Source organism: Dendrobium catenatum, unplaced genomic scaffold, assembly GCF_001605985.2.
Source record: "Dendrobium catenatum unplaced genomic scaffold, ASM160598v2 fragScaff_scaffold_133, whole genome shotgun sequence".
In the NCBI taxonomy this organism is placed as follows: domain Eukaryota; kingdom Viridiplantae; phylum Streptophyta; class Magnoliopsida; order Asparagales; family Orchidaceae; genus Dendrobium; species Dendrobium catenatum.
This window is the reverse complement of record NW_021318595.1, coordinates 1,951,665-1,971,703: the sequence shown is the minus strand read 5'-3', so window position 1 is coordinate 1,971,703 and position 20,039 is coordinate 1,951,665. Positions and strand designations below refer to the sequence as shown.

Below are 20,039 nucleotides of genomic sequence, written 5' to 3'. Positions count from 1 at the left end.
AACCAACCAGAGCAAATTGAAAAGGAACAGACAGAGCTAAAATTTCTTCCTCCGATATCCATAGCAAGGGTAAACCACGACAAAAACCCTTTCTTAACTCAGGAAAATCAACTGAATTTGAAGAACCAGATAAAGCTTCCACAAAAGAACGCGATTTAAAGGATCCATCCAAAAAACCGGGGTCACAAACACGACTAACCACCATAATGGAAGGAAAAGGCAAAAAAAAGAGAGGGCAAACTTCCCTGGAAATCAGCAAATGGAAGAAGACGAGCCCCAGCAAAGCTAGGGCAAAGCCCTAGCGGCGGATCCCAAGCGGCGGCGAGCCGTCGCGAGCGGAAACCCGCGAGCAAGACGCCAGAGATGCGAGCAAAACGGCAGCGCGATGCCCTAGCCGTCGCGAGCTTTAGCTGGAAAATATTATAGATTTGAAAGCTACTTAATCCCTATCAAATATTTATTAGTATATATCCACAGACAAAAGATTGGTAAGAGGAGAATGATCAACGTGGAGATTGAAAACGCCTAAGGGAAGAGAACAATTAATATTATGATGAGATGATAATATAATTAGTATGATCTGGAGATAATGAGAACGAGGTCGAAGACACCTAATTAAGACAACCATTAATAACATCATGATAATATTCTCCCTTTCGCTTGATTTCTTATCAGGATTTTGTGTTTCACTATGCGGCAGTTTGATTGGATGAAGAAAGATTATAATGTATTTAAACTATTCGGTTTTATTTAGATGAGTATAAAATAAATACAAATGATTCTTTTTTTATAATTATTTTCCTTGATGTTAAATAAATGTGCTATAAAGCTCAACAATAGCGGTGATCGAGATGATGGTGGTGGCGATGAAGATATCAGGAGATGAAGAGCAGTGGCCCATGGCCGGCAGTGGATGAAAGTTGTGATCTACAGTGGTGGTGGGCAGTGGCAGGCAACGAGGAATGAAGGTTGGTGGCGACAACAACAACCACCCTTTATCCCACTATGTGGGGTCAGCAGCATGAAACATTTTTCTCTATTGTTTTTTTAAGAGTCAAATTCTCATTTAAATCTAATAAAGGAATATCATTTCTAATATTTTCTAATCAAATCTTTTTAGGTTGACCTTTATCTTTATTAACATAAGTCAAATCTAATATATCTATTTTCCTAACCGGGTCATCGGAATTAAGGCTGCCATTTTAAGTGACCAAACCATCTAAGGTGACTCTTTCTAATATTATCTTCCACTAGAGCTACTCCAACCTTTCCATGTAAACAACAAGCCTTTATCCCGCCATTTATGTGAAAAAACAAATTATGGTGTATTTAAAAACAGACAAAATTAATACGTCAAAATTGAACTAAATGATAAATTTTAAATATTTTCATAATCTATATTTAGAATACTTTACATCCTTTTGACATTATTTTTCTCTTAATTTGATAAATGCAAAGTTTGAAGCGTAATTAATTTGTACCTTAAAATCGACCATTTGTGCTTACTTATCCTCCTCATTTTAAACATTCTACACGTTATTAAATAGAAAAAGAAAAACAAAATACAACCATTTGAAGTATGGTAGTTGGGGTTTCGTTCACTTCTTTATATATATAGTTGATTTAGAATTAAAACAACCCATTAAATATCAGAGCCCTACATTGGGTACCCATACCCACACCCACCCATGCACCCACCCATACCCAATGGGTATGGGTACGCCCATGGCCTTATGAAGGCGTGATGCAGCGCATCTTATACTGTACCTGCGGGACGGCATACCGGCCTAACAACCAGATACGCCTTCCACTACCCCATTTACCATTTTAGTTATCTGCTGCAATAGTTTGTTTTGCTTTTTGCAATTTCTTTTATAGTTATTTTCTTTTAGCAGCAAGAATTACATACAGGAGAAAGGTTACAGGAAAATGTACACAGTTTTTACTTTTACAAAACTTTATCAATAGACAAACCCCAGGGAGCATACAGCTCAGTTTAGCTGTTCCATTGCTTGCGAAATCCTTCTCGAGGCTCGACGTGAATCTTGGGCGACATCATTGCTTGGTATCAGAGCTACGGAGAGCGAACGTGGAGATGGCGGATCGCGGCAAGGCACCTGTATCCAAAGAATCGCGGAGTCTCAATTCACTGTGGGCAAACCAGGAGAACGTCAATCGTCGAATCGACGAGCTCGCCGCCGAAGTGCAGCGACTGACGATCGAAATGCGCCGCGAGTTCAATCTCATCAAGGCGAGACCATACCATCAGCGGAATCCGCGTGAAGAACTACCACAAACGGCACCACTAAGACCCGGCGGGAGACGGGGAATGATCGCAGCCAGGCATTGGCGACATCAACCACTGTTTCAAGAAATCTCTGATTCAGAGGATGAGATACAATCTTACAGAGACGCGGCGGCAGCGGCTGCTAATTCAGGGGAAGAAGAAATTGACAATCCTTATTATCCCGCGAACTTGAGGCGCAATCGGCCGATGGCTGCTTACCGTCAAAACGAATTCAAGGTGAAATTAGACATTCCCTTTTTTGACGGACATTTACACATCGAAGACTATCTTGATTGGGAAAAGGCCGTCGAGAACTTTTTTGATTACATGGAAATTGAATCCAGCAAACAAGTGAAATATGTCGCTTGTAGATTGAAAGGGGGAGCCAGCGCTTGGTGGGCACAGACGTTGCAGCAGCGACAACGTGAAGGGAAAGGCCCGGTTCGCAATTGGAATCGTATGAAGCAGTTATTACGTACCCAATTCTTGCCTACAGATTTTGAACAGATCCTCTACATCCGTTATTAACACTGTGTTCAAGGATCCCGATCCGTAAGTGAATATACAGAGGAGTTCAACAGATTAAGTGCCAGAAACAACTTAAATGAGTCGGCAAATCAGCTAGTGGCACGCTATATCGGCAGTCTTAAGGAGAGCATCCAGTATAAATTAGAGCTGAATTATGTTTGGTGACTAGCCCAGGCTGTAAACTTTGCTATGAAGGCGGAGCTACAACACAGCCGACAATCTAGGACAACTCACAGCCGCAAGTATTGGCAAGAACAAGGGTCTAGTCATAACAAAGGATCGCCACCCATGGGAAAATCTGCTCAGTCACCTGTTACAACTAACAATTCCACAACTCCACCGAATGTAGTGCCGGAACCCAAGACACAGCAGAAACCAATAATTTCAGGTAAGGATAATCCTTATGCTAAACCGTCCACTATCAAGTGTTTTCGTTGTTTTCAGCCAGGTCATAAATCCAACGAATGTCCCCAACGGCAACAAGCACATTTTGGCTTGAGAGGTTATTACTAGCCCCTCGGAGTAACTTGAAATCCCAAAGACATGCACTCTTTCGGACTAGATGTACCATCATGGGAAAGGTGTGCGACCTCCTTGTCGATAGCGGTTGCACAGAGAATGTCGTATCCAGATCAGTAGTACAAAGTTTGCAGCTGAAAACAACCAAGAGGACAAACCCTTACAAAATAAGTTGGGTCAAGAGGGGAGTTGAAATAGCGGTGACTAATTCTTGTCAGCTAACTTTCTCGATAGGGAGACACTATGTTTGCGAAGTGGTGTGTGACGTCGTCGAAATGGACGTCTGCCACCTTATTTTAGGGAGGCCATGGCAATTCGATGCGGGGGCTATGTATGACTGTCGCGCTAATGTCTACACCCTGGAGTGTAAAGGAAGAAAATTGAGGTTGTTACCCAACCAAAACGACAGTCCCGCAGGATCTTCAAGCCAAAACGCACTTCATATTGTATCTGGACCTGCCTTGGTACAATGCTGGAAAGACCCTGCCCCGATTTATGCCTTGCTGATTACAGAGAAGTCACTTCCTCATGATGCTCGTCAATGCCCAGAAGAAATCGAAAAACTATTACAACAGTACTCCAGTATAGCACCGGAAGACTTGCCGTCTGAGCTCCCACCACTATGGACTATTCAACACCGAATTGATTTTGTACCGGGATCTAGCCTACCAAATTTACCACATTACCGCCTCAATCCTAAGGAACAGCAGATTTTACAAGAACTGGTGGATAAATTGTTAGATAAACAATTGATTCAAGCTACTGTGAGCCCTTGCGCGGTTCCCGCACTACTGGTTCCAAAAAAAGACGGGAGTTGGCGCATGTGCATAGACAGCAGGGCCATCAATAAAATAACGATTAAATATCGTTTCCCTGTTCCTCGCGTGGATGAATTACTTGATCACTTGTCCGGAGCTTCCTTTTTTTCCAAGATCGATCTACGCAGCGGATACCATCAAATCCGTATTCGTCCCGGAGATGAATGGAAGAAGGCTTTTAAGACTCCACAGGGATTGTTTGAGTGGAAAGTAATGCCATTTGGCTTGTGTAATGCGCCCTCTACCTTCTTGCGAATGATGAATGAGGTGTTGAAACCGTTTTTGGGCAAGTTTTGTATCATCTACTTTGACGATATTTTAGTATACAGCAACACTTGGCAGCAACATTTGGAGCATTTGGCCATCTTATTCAGAACTTTACAAGACCAAAAGCTCATTATAAACACTCTCAAATGGTAAATGGGGTAGTGGAAGGCGTATCTGGTTGTTAGGCCGGTATGCCGTCCTGTAGGTACAGTATAAGATGTGCTGCATCAAGGCGTACTAAACATCGAGAGATAAATCGATTTACATTGCTAATCACTGTATATCTTACTTATACTACTGCAATCATCACTACGTATTGTGCAACACTTAAAAATTTTAGGGCTGAGGTGGACAGCTTTACACGTGTAACGGCCTTGTATGCTGATTTGTCCATTATGCTGACGTGGCGCCATGACAAAATATTTATCCTTTATGAAAAGGACGTATGAAAAGCTTTTGTGCTACATTGAAAAGTACTTATAAAAAAGCATAAAAATCGAATGTCTTAAAAAAATAATAATTTAAAATATTTTTAATACTATAAAATATGGCTTTGAGAGCATCAGAGCCAAGCTTGTGCTTAGTGTGAGAAGGTGAAAGGGGGATAGCATTGGCACCCAAACACCTTGAGATGTTTATAGTTGGCCGGAAGTTATGATAGAGCCGCACATAAGGATAGAGCTTATGAGTGGTTATGATAACCCGCATTTTTTTTAAAAGAGTTATTTTTAATCTATAGCAGTTAAAATTTATTTTAGGAGCCATTATAAGTTCATATTACAAATAGTCTTTGTCATAGCATAGATATTATTGTGTTTTAGTTTAATTATTTTTTTCATAAATTTTTAGCACTGGCACAATTCATTAAGAAATTGGTACTTATTTGTACAAGTGGAAATTTTTGGACTGTTAGGCGTCTATTTTACAAACCGATTTTACCAGAGTGTTTTAAGCTTTGGAAATACCACCGGAGTGAAGGTAAACCACGGTGTGTAAAGGATTTAAGCTCGGGAAATACCACCGGAGACGAACCCCCAGAAAGTTCCTCAAGAAAGGAATGAGAAGACGAGTTACAATCTAAAAAACTAGGATCCTTCACGCGATTAACCCCTATTTCAATTGAAGATCGATCGGAGATGGACAATCGCAAAGAGAGACAGAACACCAAAAGCAATTATAAGGAGAATCAAAGTAAAATAAAGAAAAACACAACCCAAACACCACAGGCCAGAAAGAAGATCAGGCGCCGCCAGAGGCAAAACCCTAGCAGAGCACCAGTCCCTCTCACTCATTTGAAAATTTGTGTTATACAATGTTTTTAGCTCATTATATGTGGCTCAAATAATTTTAAGTTAGGACAGAGGATCAAATATGTGAAATTGACCATATTAGTTTTCTTTAGGTTTAATTTTAGTTTATTTCTTTAGCTATTATTTTGTACTTAGGATTGGTGGTGATATATTGTAATTTTAAGGTTCTCAAGTATTGCATATGATTTTTGAGTAAGAATACATATGTATTTTGATATTTTGATTACTAGTTTGGTTTCAACTGGTATTATATTTACGTTTTAATCGATAGCTTTATTTTCACTAGTATTATATTTATAAAAGAGAAATAGATAGCTCTGGAGTTGATTTAAAAAAAAAAAATTCTTTCAAATTTAATCTTGAGACATTTCAAGCATAATCTCATTATGGAAACATAGAGAGAGCTGAATTTATAGCTCCTAATTAATAATACTAATAAATTATTATATTTTAATATTGCAAGACACTAATTTTTTAGATTAGCATTCAAATTTTTTTGATAGGCACTAACTGTGGAAAATTTATATCGAGGTATTCTAATCTATAAAATATACCATGTTTTAAAATTTTTTTAGTAAAACAAAATTATTTGCTATAATTTCTATAATCTTTAAATTTTCAAATGAGATTTTCTCTAAAATTTTCTTTTATTTTTATAAATATTCTGTACTTTATTAAAATATTTTTTTAAATACTACGTTTCTATTTTTGAAATATTTTTATTAAAATAATTGATACGATTATATTGATTGAAGATGATAGAATAATTATTTAAAAAAAATCATAATAATATACAATTACTCAATTAAAATATTTTATATTCATCTTAAAATAAATTCAACATATTTAAATCCTTTGTAATTAAAAATTTAATTTCTTTTAATTGAATTTGCGGAAGTTGATACATTTCTTACTTTATTATTATTTTTTTAATTATGCTAATGACACCTCTACAATAGGAGCTAATAAAAAAATAAATTCACGTTATTTTCAAATGTTTCTTTCTTGTTCTACGAAAGAATGACATCTCAACACTCTTTAATTAGAATTAAAATAATTATTAAGCCTTAATATACTTAGGCTTTGTTTGGGATGGCTTTTGTACTGCTTCATAAAGCAATTTTTTAGTATAAAAATTTTAATTTTTGTACTAAAAAATAACTTTAAGAGGCAATAATAAAGTCGTCCCAATATATATAATTAGGGTCTATTTGAGACGGGTTTTTCACAATTTTATTTTTAGATCTCAATTATAATCTTTTTTACTATTTCTTTCTCACAACTTTCAAAAAATCTATGTACACAAAGCAACTCTTTATAATATTAAAAAATATATATTTTCCTCACAATAATTTTGCAGCCACTTTCATGAAAAATTGTAGATGTCTCAGAAGGACTCTTATGCTTCATTTGAGATGGCTTTCTTATTACTGCTTAAAATAATTTTTTAGTACAAATTAAATTTTTATACTAAAAATTTATTTTAAGAATCTATTAGAAAGTCGTCTCAAATGAAACATTAGGCTTTATTTAGAACAACTTTTTTATTGCTTTCAAAAACATTTTTATTGAGCTGTTCTAAAATCTAGATATAACTGTTTCCGAATCAAAACTTTAATAAAAATAATAATAATAATAATAGAGATAGAGAATTAGCTTAATTCATCTGCATTGGTGGAGGAAGAATTATTAGACGACATTATGGTCATCACCTATTGGTTGAAAATGCTGTTCGCTGCAATGCTTCATGCAGCTGGAAATTAATAATTTGTTCTGGATCCGACGTGGATTCGAGACATATTCCTGAAAAAAATTTGGGTTTCAGACAGCATGAAAAAACTGTCACATGTGGATTAATTGTCTTGTGGAGCACCAAAACTATCGTGATCCTTCCGCTAACATTTTAGATAATAAAACCCGTAAAAATTTGCAAATTAGTATCCAAACCTTGAGGTGAAATTTTTGTTGCATCAGAAGTTTTTCTTATCTTTGCACTAATTAAATTTGTATTATCAATTTGTGAAATGTTGGTGAGATGCAATGCAATAAAAGTTTCTAGTTCAATGATATGATTATATGAAATATATAAATGAGAATATTGCAATACAAAAGAAGCATGCCACATTTCACCAATAAAAATAAAATATAGAGTTAAAAAATTCTAATTTATTATATTTATTAATTTTGAAATGTATTAAAAATTTCAAATGATATAATATTTAAATTGAAGGCTTATACAATTAAATTCAAGTTCATCTTAATTTTGATTTTATGAAATATATAGATGAATTGAACGTCTCGACGAGACAACCCCATCAAATAAAAAATGATATGATCTAAGTGGAAGTGAACCCAAACCAAATAATTGAAGTATACTTTGAAAATTTTTAGAATCGATTGAACGATCAAATAGCCTTCAAAATCGAGCATCCCTATAAGATGAATTCAACAAGTCATTATTTGATTTTGACGTTATCAAATCATTCAAATACTAAATAAACAATCATATACTCAAAGGGATAAATATGGGTAGTTCGATAAAATATTTTGAATTCTAACCAAATTTAATGAAATACCCCCTCTCAAAGATGAAATTATTCTGTGCGGATTCCGAACACCATCTAGAGATCAATCAGAATGTGTCAAGTCACCCCCGCTCTATACCGCAGTCATTATCGCTATCGGTACTGCTGACGTGGCACATTTTTGTTGACCTCCGAATGGAGTTCTGCATTTAGTCTCCGCACAGAATAATTTCTATCTCAACAGCTTCAAACCCTATAATTTTTCTCATTCTTGGATTTTTCTCATAAAAATTTCTGATTTCTTACGACTTCTATCTTTACAAAATTAAGACATCAAATACAAATTCTACCCCCATTAAAAAAAAATTATACATGTGCAAAATACAAATTCTCCTTTCTTTATTTATTATTTCAATATTTTGAGCCGAGTACGATGGACCAAGATTTCAATTTTGCCTATGTTCAGCTTATTAAAAAATAAGCTCTCTTACTTCACAAATCAATTCAGCTTTAGCTTTTCAACAAATTTACCGATACTGAAAGCAAAAGCCGAAATTGCTCCGCCAACTCACGAGCTGCATATCTTATAAGAAAAAAAAAATCAATGATTTCATTGGACGTGAACTCCAGATCTAAAAGAACAAACTATTCTATATTCACCCGCTACTGTGTCATAAATTATTATTTTTATAATATAAGAGATAATATTTATTTATTACTTCAGCTTAATATTTTAATGCAAAAAAATAATTAAATTAGGAAATTTTAAAATTATTTAAATTTTTTAATATTTATTTAAAACGTTTATTGAAAAATAAATAAATTAGCTTTTTTTTTTCAAAAACAAATTACCTTTAAATGGTTTATATTTGGATGCCTTCCTGTCGTTTTTCAATAATATTATTTTTCATAGAAAATAATCCCAACTCCAGCCATTCTTCCATGATCCGGCAGAACACCACAACTCAATGAACAATTTTGAGAATAAATTACCAAATTATCCAACCCACCTTCCTCCTTCCAGCTCCATAATTCCTGGAACTCTTTCTACCCCTCTTCCAATCAATATCAACAAATTAACTCTCATCTTCTTCTTCTTCCTCCTCTTCTTCTTCTTCCATTTATGTATTCACATTCACCTTCATTAACCATGATCAAAAATACATTATAAATATCCACCCTTGACCCTTCCCTCAACTCCCTCCTCTTCATAATTATGAAGACCCACGATCTCGAGTCCTCCTCCAACTCCCCCCTCCTTCCTCCGCCACCGCCACCTCCTCACCACCGCCGTCGCTACCTCCTAATTCTCCTCCCCCTCGCCACCATCCTCACCTTCATCGCCGTCCTCTGCCGGACCCCCACCTCCTCCCTTACCGTCTCAACTCCAATCTCCCGAGGACCCGTCGCCGGCGTCTCAGAGAAATCCACTTCCCAACTTCTTGCGTCCTCCACCGCCTACCCATGGACCAACAACATGCTTGCCTTCCAACGCACCGCCTTCCATTTCCAGCCCCAAAAGAACTGGATGAATGGTACTCTTCTCCTCGCTTTCTCCCCTTATAATTTCTTCAGCCGTGCTTAATTAATAATTTCATCAGTCTCTCATCATTCATTTCAAATTATTAATAGTTTTATTTCTTTTGTCCAATTGTTTCAATCTCCTCTCCTCTGCTCTCCTCTGCTCCGCTCCAGATCCTAACGGTAAGCAGCTAATCGCAATCCATCTCCACTCGTTCGACGAAATGCCATTCACAAAAAACCATATAACGGCTTTGCTCAATTTTACAGGTCCGCTGTTCTACAAAGGTTGGTACCATCTCTTCTACCAGTACAACCCAGACAACGCTATATGGGGAAATATTACGTGGGGCCACGCCGTCTCCAAGGACCTAATCAACTGGCTCCACCTGCCCATCGCAATGGAACCCGACCGCTGGTACGATATCAACGGCGTCTGGTCCGGTTCCGCCACTCTCCTCCACGACGGCCGGCTCGTCATGCTCTACACCGGTTCAACCCACACCTCCGTCCAAGTCCAAAACCTTGCTCACCCAGCTGACCCGACCGACCCGCTTTTGATCCATTGGGTTAAGTCTGATGCCCACAACCCGGTAATTGTTCCGCCAAAGGGAATCAATTTTAAGGACTTCCGTGACCCGACCACAGCTTGGTATAATTCCGAATTGGGCTTGTGGTACTTGGCCATCGGGTCGAAGAACGATAGCGCGGATCACGCAGGCACCGCATTCGTTTATTCGACCCGTGACTTCGTCCACTACGAGCTGGTGCCCGGGTTGCTGCGGTTTGTGGTTGGGACCGGTATGTGGGAGTGTCTGGATTTTTACCCGATTCACATCGAGGAGGCAGTGGGACTCGACACATCAGTCAGGCCGGGAAAGAGTGTACGACATGTGATGAAGGTTAGCCTCGACAATGATAAGCATGATTATTATGCGATCGGTCGATACTTCCAAGAGAACAACTCGTGGGTACCCGATGACCCGGAGCTTGACGTTGGGATTGGGCTACGAGTTGATTATGGTAAATATTATGCTTCCAAGACGTTTTATGATCAGGATAAGGGGAGACGAGTCTTATGGGGTTGGACCGGTGAGACCGATAGCGAGCGGGCCGACTTGCTCAAGGGTTGGGCTTCTATTCAGGTACCTAACATATTCTTCTTCTGTTTAAAATAATCAAGATATTGATTAAACTGTACTTCGTAGAGTTGGAAAAAAAAATGATTTTTATAATTAATAAAATTTTCTTTAAAATATAATTAAGGATAATTTTGCTTGCCATTAGTGGATAAAACTAAGACTTAATTAATTGTTTGGGAACTAAATAAATATTCTTCCGCATTAATTTATTTTGGTCCCGGTAGCTGAGATGGTCGGTTGCCTACCAATTAGGGTCGCAGATCTTATGTTAAGACTGTTATTAATTATTATTATTTTGGCGATTAGCTTTTTTTGCTTACTTTTGCACGTTTTGTTTAGCCAAAGAAAAAAAATATGTTTTGAAGATAAAATAGGAGGTTGAGTAGTACTATGATAGGGAAAAATGGTGACCTGTATGTTTCGGTGACTGACTCGATTATCAGCGCGAGAAACACAAAGTCGGCTTTCTTATTACTTCTTAAAGTAATTTTTTAGTATAAAATTTTTAATTTTTGTACTAGAAGCTACTTTAAGAAGCACTAAGAAAGACGTCCCAAATGAACCGTAAAGCTTTATTTAGGACGGCTTTTTTTATTCATTTTAATAAAAAAATAATTTTTTAAAAAAATAAAAATTTACTTTAAAAAGCATTTAAAAATTTTAAAATTTGATATAATAATTTTTCATCATCGTAATATTCTCATATAAATTATTGTACTTTATTCATTTAGATCTTTCTTTAAGGCTCATTATTAAATTTCTTAAAAATCTTTTATTTCATTTAGAATCTTTCTTTAGGAAAACTTTTTTACTATTTTTCAAAATAATATTATAGAATAAAAATTTATAATACAAAATGTTTTTAACTAAAAATCTATTTTAGAAAGAAATAAAAAAGCTATTACAAACATATTTAAAATAAATAAATATATTTATTTTAACATAAATATATTCAAATTTCAGTGTTGTTTTGTAATACAAAACAATGATCTTATGATCCCTATACTAATTAGTAATTATAACTCTTTTTATTGATCAATTATTTTTGGCATAAATTTACATCTCAATCCTTTTCAAATGTTTATAACCACATTAATTATGAAATAGCGATGCTTAATTAACCTATTACCTACCCTGCTAAGCACAATTAATTATAAAATCCCAAAGCTACTGATGAATTTTTTCATACAAATTAAATAATTGATGAGCGTTTGGCAGACAATTCCAAGGACTGTGCTATTCGATACAAAGACTGGTAAGAACCTTCTGCTATGGCCTGTGGAAGAGGTGAACAGCCTCAGATTCAGCAGCAAGAATTTCTCCAGCCTGCAACTCACCGCCGGCTCAGTGAAACCCCTCCAGATCGCCGGCGCCGCCACCCAGGTACTTCCACCGCCGGCCTCCCTCCTCAAAATATTTTAAAAAAGTCAATTTATTATGATCATATTAAATGCCAAATTAATTGTGCATAACAACCATCCAACTTGCCGACAACACCGAATTTTTTTTGGTCAAGTGTTAGGTTTCTTCACATTGGAAAATTATTAGGTGCAAAGACTGGACGTCAAAATACGTCAGGACATTCACTTAAATTTGACACGTGCAGTGTACTTTGGTTGTACTTTTGTGTGTGTTTTACACTTTTACTTGCATTTTATCTTCGTTTTACCTGCGCTTTAATTGTTCCTTTGTTGCGCTTTTTTACTGCGGTTCGACTATGCTTTATTTGCGCTTTACCTGCATTTTACTGGTGTTTTGACTACTCTTTTGGTGCGTTTGGCTAAAGTTTCGCGGACACATTAAATATATAAAGTAAAAAATAAATCCAATTAAATATCCACATGTCAACATTTTATTGGAGTCCGGACGTACCTCTACATCCGGTCTCCGCACTTAATAATATCTCCTTCAAATGTCATAAAAATGTGGTTTTTTTCATAAATTTATGTAAATTAAGTTCCATGTGAATTTAATATTTTTTTGAAATAAATATAATAAAAATTTCTTATATATATTATAAATATAACGTCATTATTTTTTAATAAAATATATATTTTTACCTATTAATAATTTCTCCTCAATAATGATAGTCCCATTCCCATTGGCATTTATTAAAAAAAAAATGGCTAAAAGGATTGATTTTTATGAATTAACTCTTCGTTGAATTCTACGATGATCAGTTGGACATAACGGCCGAATTTGAGATCGATGGATCATCGCTGGAAGCAGCGATAGAAGCCGACGTGGGCTACAACTGCAGCACGAGCGGTGGCGCCGCCGGCCGGAGTGCGCTCGGGCCGTTCGGGCTTCTGGTCTTAGCCGATTCTGATCGAACTGAACAAACTGCTGTGTATTTCTACGTGGCACGAGGAACTGATGGCCTTCTCAAGACTTATTTCTGCCATGACGAGCTCAGGCATGCTAAATAATTTTCCTGCTTTTCACATTTTCTTGGTTGATTATGACGAAATTATACAAATTAATTAATCGACTGAATATTTTATTGCAGGTCTTCAAAGGCCAACGACATCGTCAAGAGAATATATGGTAGCACAGTTCCTGTACTCGACGGAGAAATCTTGTCTGTTAGAATACTGGTATTTTTTTTAATTCCTCCTTATTGTTTCAATTTTTATCTTTTAATAATTAATAAGTTATATCAACTATTTGATTTTTTTTTCTGTTCTAACCAAGATTTTTTAGGTCTATCTCTATCTTTCGTAATATAAGTCAAATCTAATGCATCTACTTTTCTAACCGGGTCATCGGAACGTTGTCGGATTATTTGACCAAACCATCTAAGACGACTCTCTCTAATCTTATCTTCCACAAGAGCTACTCCAACCTTTTACCCTTAGAGATAAAGCCACTCATCCACCTCAGCATCCTCATCTCTGCAACACTTAACTTAATATTATGCTTCTCTTTTAATAACCATCATTCTACACCAGAGAGCTTTGTAGGTCTTACCACCATCTTATATATAAAATTCTCCCTTAAGTTTGATGGGGACTGTTCTATAACACAACAAATCCGATGCATTTCTCCACTTCAACCATTCAACTTGAATTCTACTGATAATATACCCATCTATTTCACCATCACTTTGAACAATAGATCCAAGATACCTAAAACATATACTATTATTAATGACTTGGTCACCCAAAGTCACAATCCCCCAACTAGATCCATTACTACTAAAATTACACTCCATTTGTTCAGTTTTAGATCTATTTCATGTCATGCATATAAACAACATTATTAATTGTTCAAAATTGTCGTAGAGAATTTGAAGATCGTAGCTAATAGCAATCATGTTGATAATTAAGTTTCACTTTATTAGAAAACTTTAATTAAAACTTAATTATGATGATCTAAAAACCATTAAATTTGAGTACCCCAAATGCTTTTTCAGCATCTAATTATTGCAATATTCAATCATGATGCAAGCAAACCTCTGGATGGTTCCAGAAGTATGAACTAATTAAAGTTGTTAATTATTAATGCTACATAATTATTGATAATCATATAGATCTAATAACAAGTATAATAATTACTATGTGGGTTCCAGGTTGATCACTCCATTGTCGAGAGCTTTGCTCAAGGAGGAAGAACCTGCATCACCTCTAGGGTTTACCCAACTGCAGCGATCGACGGTGCAGCCAAGCTTTTTCTCTTCAACAATGCTACAGACGCAACTATCACAGCCAAATCACTTACCGTGTGGAAGATGGGACCAGCTTTGATGCGCCCATTTGATATGTAGAGCTACATGCATATACAATAAATCCATTATATTTGAGTGTAGATAAATATTTTTCCATTGATATGTTGGTGAGGATGTTGTATATCATTCGTGCATGCATGTTTGTATTTTGAAGAATGAATAAGATATTTTTGGAAGCCTTTTTTTTTTTGGTTGGGGGTGAGTGGGCGGGGAATTCATGGCGGGGCCTACGCATTAATCATGATAAAAAGTACATGTCGTTAGAAGATCAGAAACTTACTTTTGTGATGCCAATCATGATTAATAGAGGAAACGAAAAAGCAAAACAAAGCAAAGACAAAAGTTAAAAAGTAAAGAAGGAAACCGGAATTGCATCAACGACAACAAACATAGCAACACCCAAATGAACGGTCAAACAATACAACGAGCAGCATCCCAACGAAAAGTCTCCACCAAGAGCAACCGAAGTTACCCGAAAATAAGACCAAGGGAAAGAAAAACCTGCAAGGAACGCAAAACAGAAACGAAAAGAGAATGGGAGATCATCACCACCCCCACAACCAACTCCAAAACCCACCAAAAAACGACCAACAAAACACAACCAGCACAGATATCAATGGATGCTTATGATCAGGGCCGTCAAAATTGGGTTTCGAGTTGGATTCGGGACAAACCTGAAACTGATGCGAAACTATTTGACATGACCCAAAAATCCGACTTGAACCCGATTTGAAAGCTAGATATAATTGTTTCTGAACTCAAAACTAAAAAAAAAAAAAAATAAATAAAGAGAATTAACTCAATTCATCTGCATTGGTGGGCTTTGATTCTTAGTAGATTATTGGCATGTGGATTGCATGATTGAAAGCTGGATTGTCAATCATGAATCTCTCTATTGCCTAATGTATATAGTGATGCCAATCATGAAATTTAATATCCTTTTGTCGGTGCCTCAAATGCATGCATGCGCGGTGTAAAGTGCACTTAAATAATTGCTCTGAGGGTTTTCTTTTTTCAGTCTCTATATATTAAGTAACATTGATTCACATATATATGACACAAATAATTATGAATTCTTATACTGCATTATAATTATTAAATAAAAAATTATAAGCTTTGCATTCTATTTTATATTTTCTGATAATATTGTGTTACAATTAATTAATGCATAAGCATTGATTAGTATTGTAATGATCTTGCATCAGTCTTCATTATATTAGAAAAGAAACAATTCCATTGCTAATTAATACGATTGTATGAGAAATATTTTAAAGATAAATAGCTTATGGATGCACTATTAAGGAATTTTGTGATACAATTTATTTTAGGAATTATATATAGCTCAAATGAAAGTTGTTAGAAAATCATATTAAATAAATTGAAATCCAGTTTCTATTATTAAGAATCAGATTTCCCATAGTAAGCCAATTCAAATCATGTTTCAATGATCCAACAATTATCTCCCCACATCAACTTTTTTGCTAATTTAAAATTCTTTTTTTTTTTGTATAAAATTTTCAATTCAAATAATTAAAAAAAAAATTATTTTAGGAAGCAGAAAAGAAACGGTCCCAAACGAAGCCTAAATAACAACAAAGCTTAGTATTATGAATTATATATACTTATAGTTGTTTAGTAATATAGTTAATGAAGTAGTTGATTAGAAAAGTTAAAATTCATAAAAATATGCCTCCTTATAGGAGAAAGATTATGTTTAGAAAAAAAAATTGCTTAAATATTTCCCGGCGCTTAGGACGAGCCCAAGATGAATTGATGGGCTGGACCTAGCGTAAAACAACGATAAAGGCCTATTAAAGGCCTTGTTTTATTGGGCCTACAATTTAAGTTGCATATTCAATTTACCATTCATAATTGTTTTAAGCGCATACTCAACCTGTTGAATTTAACCAAAGTTATTAATCTAAAACATTATCGTAATTCTACTATGACATGCTAAGTGTTGTCTTCATAGTCATTTGAGAAAGCCCATTGGTGTTGCTAAAAATGGTTTGTTTGGATGAAAATAATCATATAATAAGGTGTTTTGAAGGTCAAAAGATTTAAAAATATGCAAAAGTGAAGGGAAATCTATTCATATCATTTAATGAAGTGTTTATAATGGGGTTATAAATGAGTCAAGTCAGTTCAAATTAGATTCACTACTGATCTTGCTAATCAAGTTTAACAAGCGATAAGCTTAATCTCATACTCAAATTACAGCTCGTATTATATACAATTTTGAGTTCCTGCATAACTCAGCTATGCTCGTTGGTTCATGAGCCAACTAGATTAAATCTCGTTTTCCCCCAATTTTATGCTATATCCTTTATGTGTCAACTCAATTTGGACTTTAGGGCAATCCATAGTTTGCACTGTTGTGACTTCCTCAAACAACTTCTTTCTTATGAGTTTTGCAACCACGTTATAAGAGAAATAATGTCATCTGTAATTAATTCTGTATTAAATGAGCTGTCATTCTTTCATTGGTATTTATGTAATTACTTGTCTAGCTATTCTATATATAGAGCCTATTTGTAAATTGTAGACACATAATAAAATAATTCCTTTCTCTTATCTTCTTCCTGTTTGTGTCTTCTCCGCCTGTCACGGTTCTTCATGGTATCAGAGCCGGACGAACATGGCCAACTCTGAAAATTCGCAAAACAGCACGCAAACTATCTCGGAGCAGCAAGAGGAGATTCAGATCTCTTCATCTCTCAAGTTCTTGGTGTCCAACATCAAGAACATAGCTCCGATCCAACTCGCAGCGGACAACTATGTCGTCTGGAGATCTCAGATTCTGAAGCTTTTTCGGGCTCAAGGTTTTCACACCTTTCTTGATCCTTCAATCGCTCCTCCCGAACGCAATATTCCTCACAATAACGGAACAACGTACTCTTCCAAATCCTCTATTCGAGAAATGAAAATTTTTCGATCACATTCTTGCCGCATCTCTCTGTTCCACCATTTCCATCTCTATTCTACCTTATGTAGTTGATCTTGAATCAACAGCTGCCATTTGGACTGTTCTTGAAACAAGATTTCAATCCTCTAACAGATCCAAAGTTATCCAACTCAAAAACTCTCTCCATAACATCTCCCTTAAAAATCTCACAATGACACAATATCTATCTGATATCAAAGTCATAGTTGATCAGATAGCCGCTGCCGGGTCTTCGGTTGATACAGAGGACATAATCCATTACATCTTGAATAGACTACCAGGATCTTATCAATCGTTCAAAACGGTTATTAGAACCATGCTCACTCCTATAAGCCTTGATCAACTATACCCACTGCTCTTAAGTGAAGAAATCAATCTCAGCTCAGACGCTTCCAAGAACTTTGTTCTTCCCGATCCCTCCTTAACTCTCTATGCTCCGCGCGGTCGATTCCGTCGCAATCGCGGACGAAGTACCAGCGGCAAACAATCTCAACAGCAGAATCCTGCATCTCAAACCGTCAGTTGCCGGATTTGTCTCAAAAGAGGACATTCAGCATCTTCTTGCTGGCATCGTCTCAACCCACAATATGTTCCATCATCTTCAAATACCACAACTAAAGCACTTGCTGCCACCGGCGACAACCCGCAAGCCAACTGGTTCTTGGACTCAGGCGCAACGTCGCATCTTATTAATTCTTTGGATAACATGTCTCTGTCCAACTCCTATCAAGGATCCGATGGAATTACAGTTGGAGACGGTCGTTCGGTAAATATTGCGCATACAGGGGCTGGTATTTTACCTACCCCGACTCGTAAGCTGCTTCTATCTCAAGTTCTTCATACTCCTCAATTACGCTATAATCTTTTATCCATTTCGCAATTAACCAAAGATAACAATATCTACGTATCGTTTAATCCTTCTGGCTTTGTTTTCAAGGATCTTACGACGAAGAAAGTGCTTCTACAAGGTCCGTGCACCAACGGTCTTTACCCAATTCGAACTAACCAAACTCTGGCACCGAACAAGGCTCTCTCGGCCACAAACACCTCTGACTGGCATTCAAGATTGGGTCATCCGCATCCCAAGACGCTCCACACTATTTCTTCTAATAATCCTCAACTTAAAATACCTTTAGAAATGACTGTTTGTAATTCTTGCAAAATGTCGAAGAGTCACAAAATTGCATTTCCTAAAACTGCTCATCGCTCTCGGTCTTTGTTGTTTTTAATTCATTCGGACATTTGGGGACCGGCACCGGTAACATCGGTGCAAGGTTTTCTTTACTACGCTCTTTTTATCGATGATTTCTCGCGTTTCACATGGATTTTTCCCATGAAAAATAAGTCTGAAGTTTTCGGTATTTTTTGCAATTTCAAAGCTCAAGTTGAGAACTACACATCTAAATCTATTAAAGTTTTTCGTTCAGATGGCGGAACGGAATTTGTAAACAAGCAGTTCAAGGATTTTCTTTTAATCAATGGTATTCAACATCAGGTTTCTTGTCCCTATACTCCGGAACAAAACGGAGTCGCCGAGCGTAAGCATCGACATCTAATTGAGACAACTCGAACCTTACTTCACACAGCATCCGTTTCTCTTGTTCACTGGCCTGAAGCAGTCATGACCTCAACTTACTTAATTAACAAAATGCCCTCTCCCGTGATGCGTTAGTTATCCCCTTTCGAAATTCTACACAATATTAAACCTGAGTATAATCATCTTCGGATCTTTGGGTGTGCGTGCTTTCCTCTCGCACCACCGCATTCCCATAACAAATTGCAGCCTAAATCCAATCTCTGTGTATTCTTAGGTTACTCGAACACTTACAAGGGCTACAAATGCCTTGATAAATCAACCAACAAAATCTTGATTTCTCGGCATACTACTTTTGACGAACATTCGTTTCCATTCAAGCAAAAATGCCCTCCAATCTCACCACCGATTGCTGATCCCTCTCCATATTTTCTAACACATGTCTCTGTTTCACACCCAACCACTAAAACTATTCAGCCCCAACCCCTCACGTCTTCCACCCGCAATCAGGACCTTCAGCCGGAACCTTCAATTCCCCATACATCTACACCACTCTCAATACCCAGCTCAACACCAAGCCCTCCTACCTCCACTCTTCCCCACCGGATGGTCACCAGGGCTCAAACTGGTCATCTTAAACCTCGGGTTCGTCTCAATTTATGTCACACTACTGCTTCCAATATGTTGACTGCCGCACCTACTAGCTTCACTGAAGCCAACAAATCTCCCGAATGGCGTCATGCCATGGCTTTAGAATTTCTTGCACTTCAACAACAAGGCACTAGGAGTCTTGTCTTGCCTCCGAAAGATGCTCCTATCTTGGGATGCAAATGGACGCATCGGTTAAAACTTAACTCCGACAACACAGTTGCCAAGCACAAAGCTCGGCTCGTAGCGCTAGGCAACCATCAGGAATA

The 20,039-nt window shown here is 36.7% G+C and overlaps 1 protein-coding gene across 1 annotated transcript; it reads left to right on the top strand.

Moving 5' to 3' along the window:
- Nucleotides 1-9,296: 9,296 nt before the first annotated feature.
- LOC110114607 (beta-fructofuranosidase 1) lies at nucleotides 9,297-14,823 on the top strand. The gene is made up of 7 exons (XM_020847537.2): nucleotides 9,297-9,789; nucleotides 9,950-9,958; nucleotides 10,046-10,920; nucleotides 12,136-12,300; nucleotides 13,098-13,333; nucleotides 13,427-13,514; nucleotides 14,489-14,823. The coding sequence occupies exons 1-7, from the start codon at nucleotides 9,471-9,473 to the stop codon at nucleotides 14,681-14,683; spliced, it is 1,887 nt and encodes a 628-aa protein (XP_020703196.1). The 5' UTR covers nucleotides 9,297-9,470; the 3' UTR covers nucleotides 14,684-14,823.
- The last annotated feature ends 5,216 nt before the right edge of the window (nucleotides 14,824-20,039 follow it).

Bases quoted from the DNA above. Each gene is read 5' to 3' on its own strand.
- LOC110114607 (XM_020847537.2), top strand. From the start codon at position 9,471: ATGAAGACCCACGATCTCGAGTCCTCCTCCAACTCCCCCCTCCTTCCT. The intron at 10,921-12,135 runs GTACCTAACATA...AGCGTTTGGCAG, and splicing joins AGGGTTGGGCTTCTATTCAG to ACAATTCCAAGGACTGTGCT. The intron at 13,334-13,426 runs GCATGCTAAATA...ATTTTATTGCAG, and splicing joins TTCTGCCATGACGAGCTCAG to GTCTTCAAAGGCCAACGACA.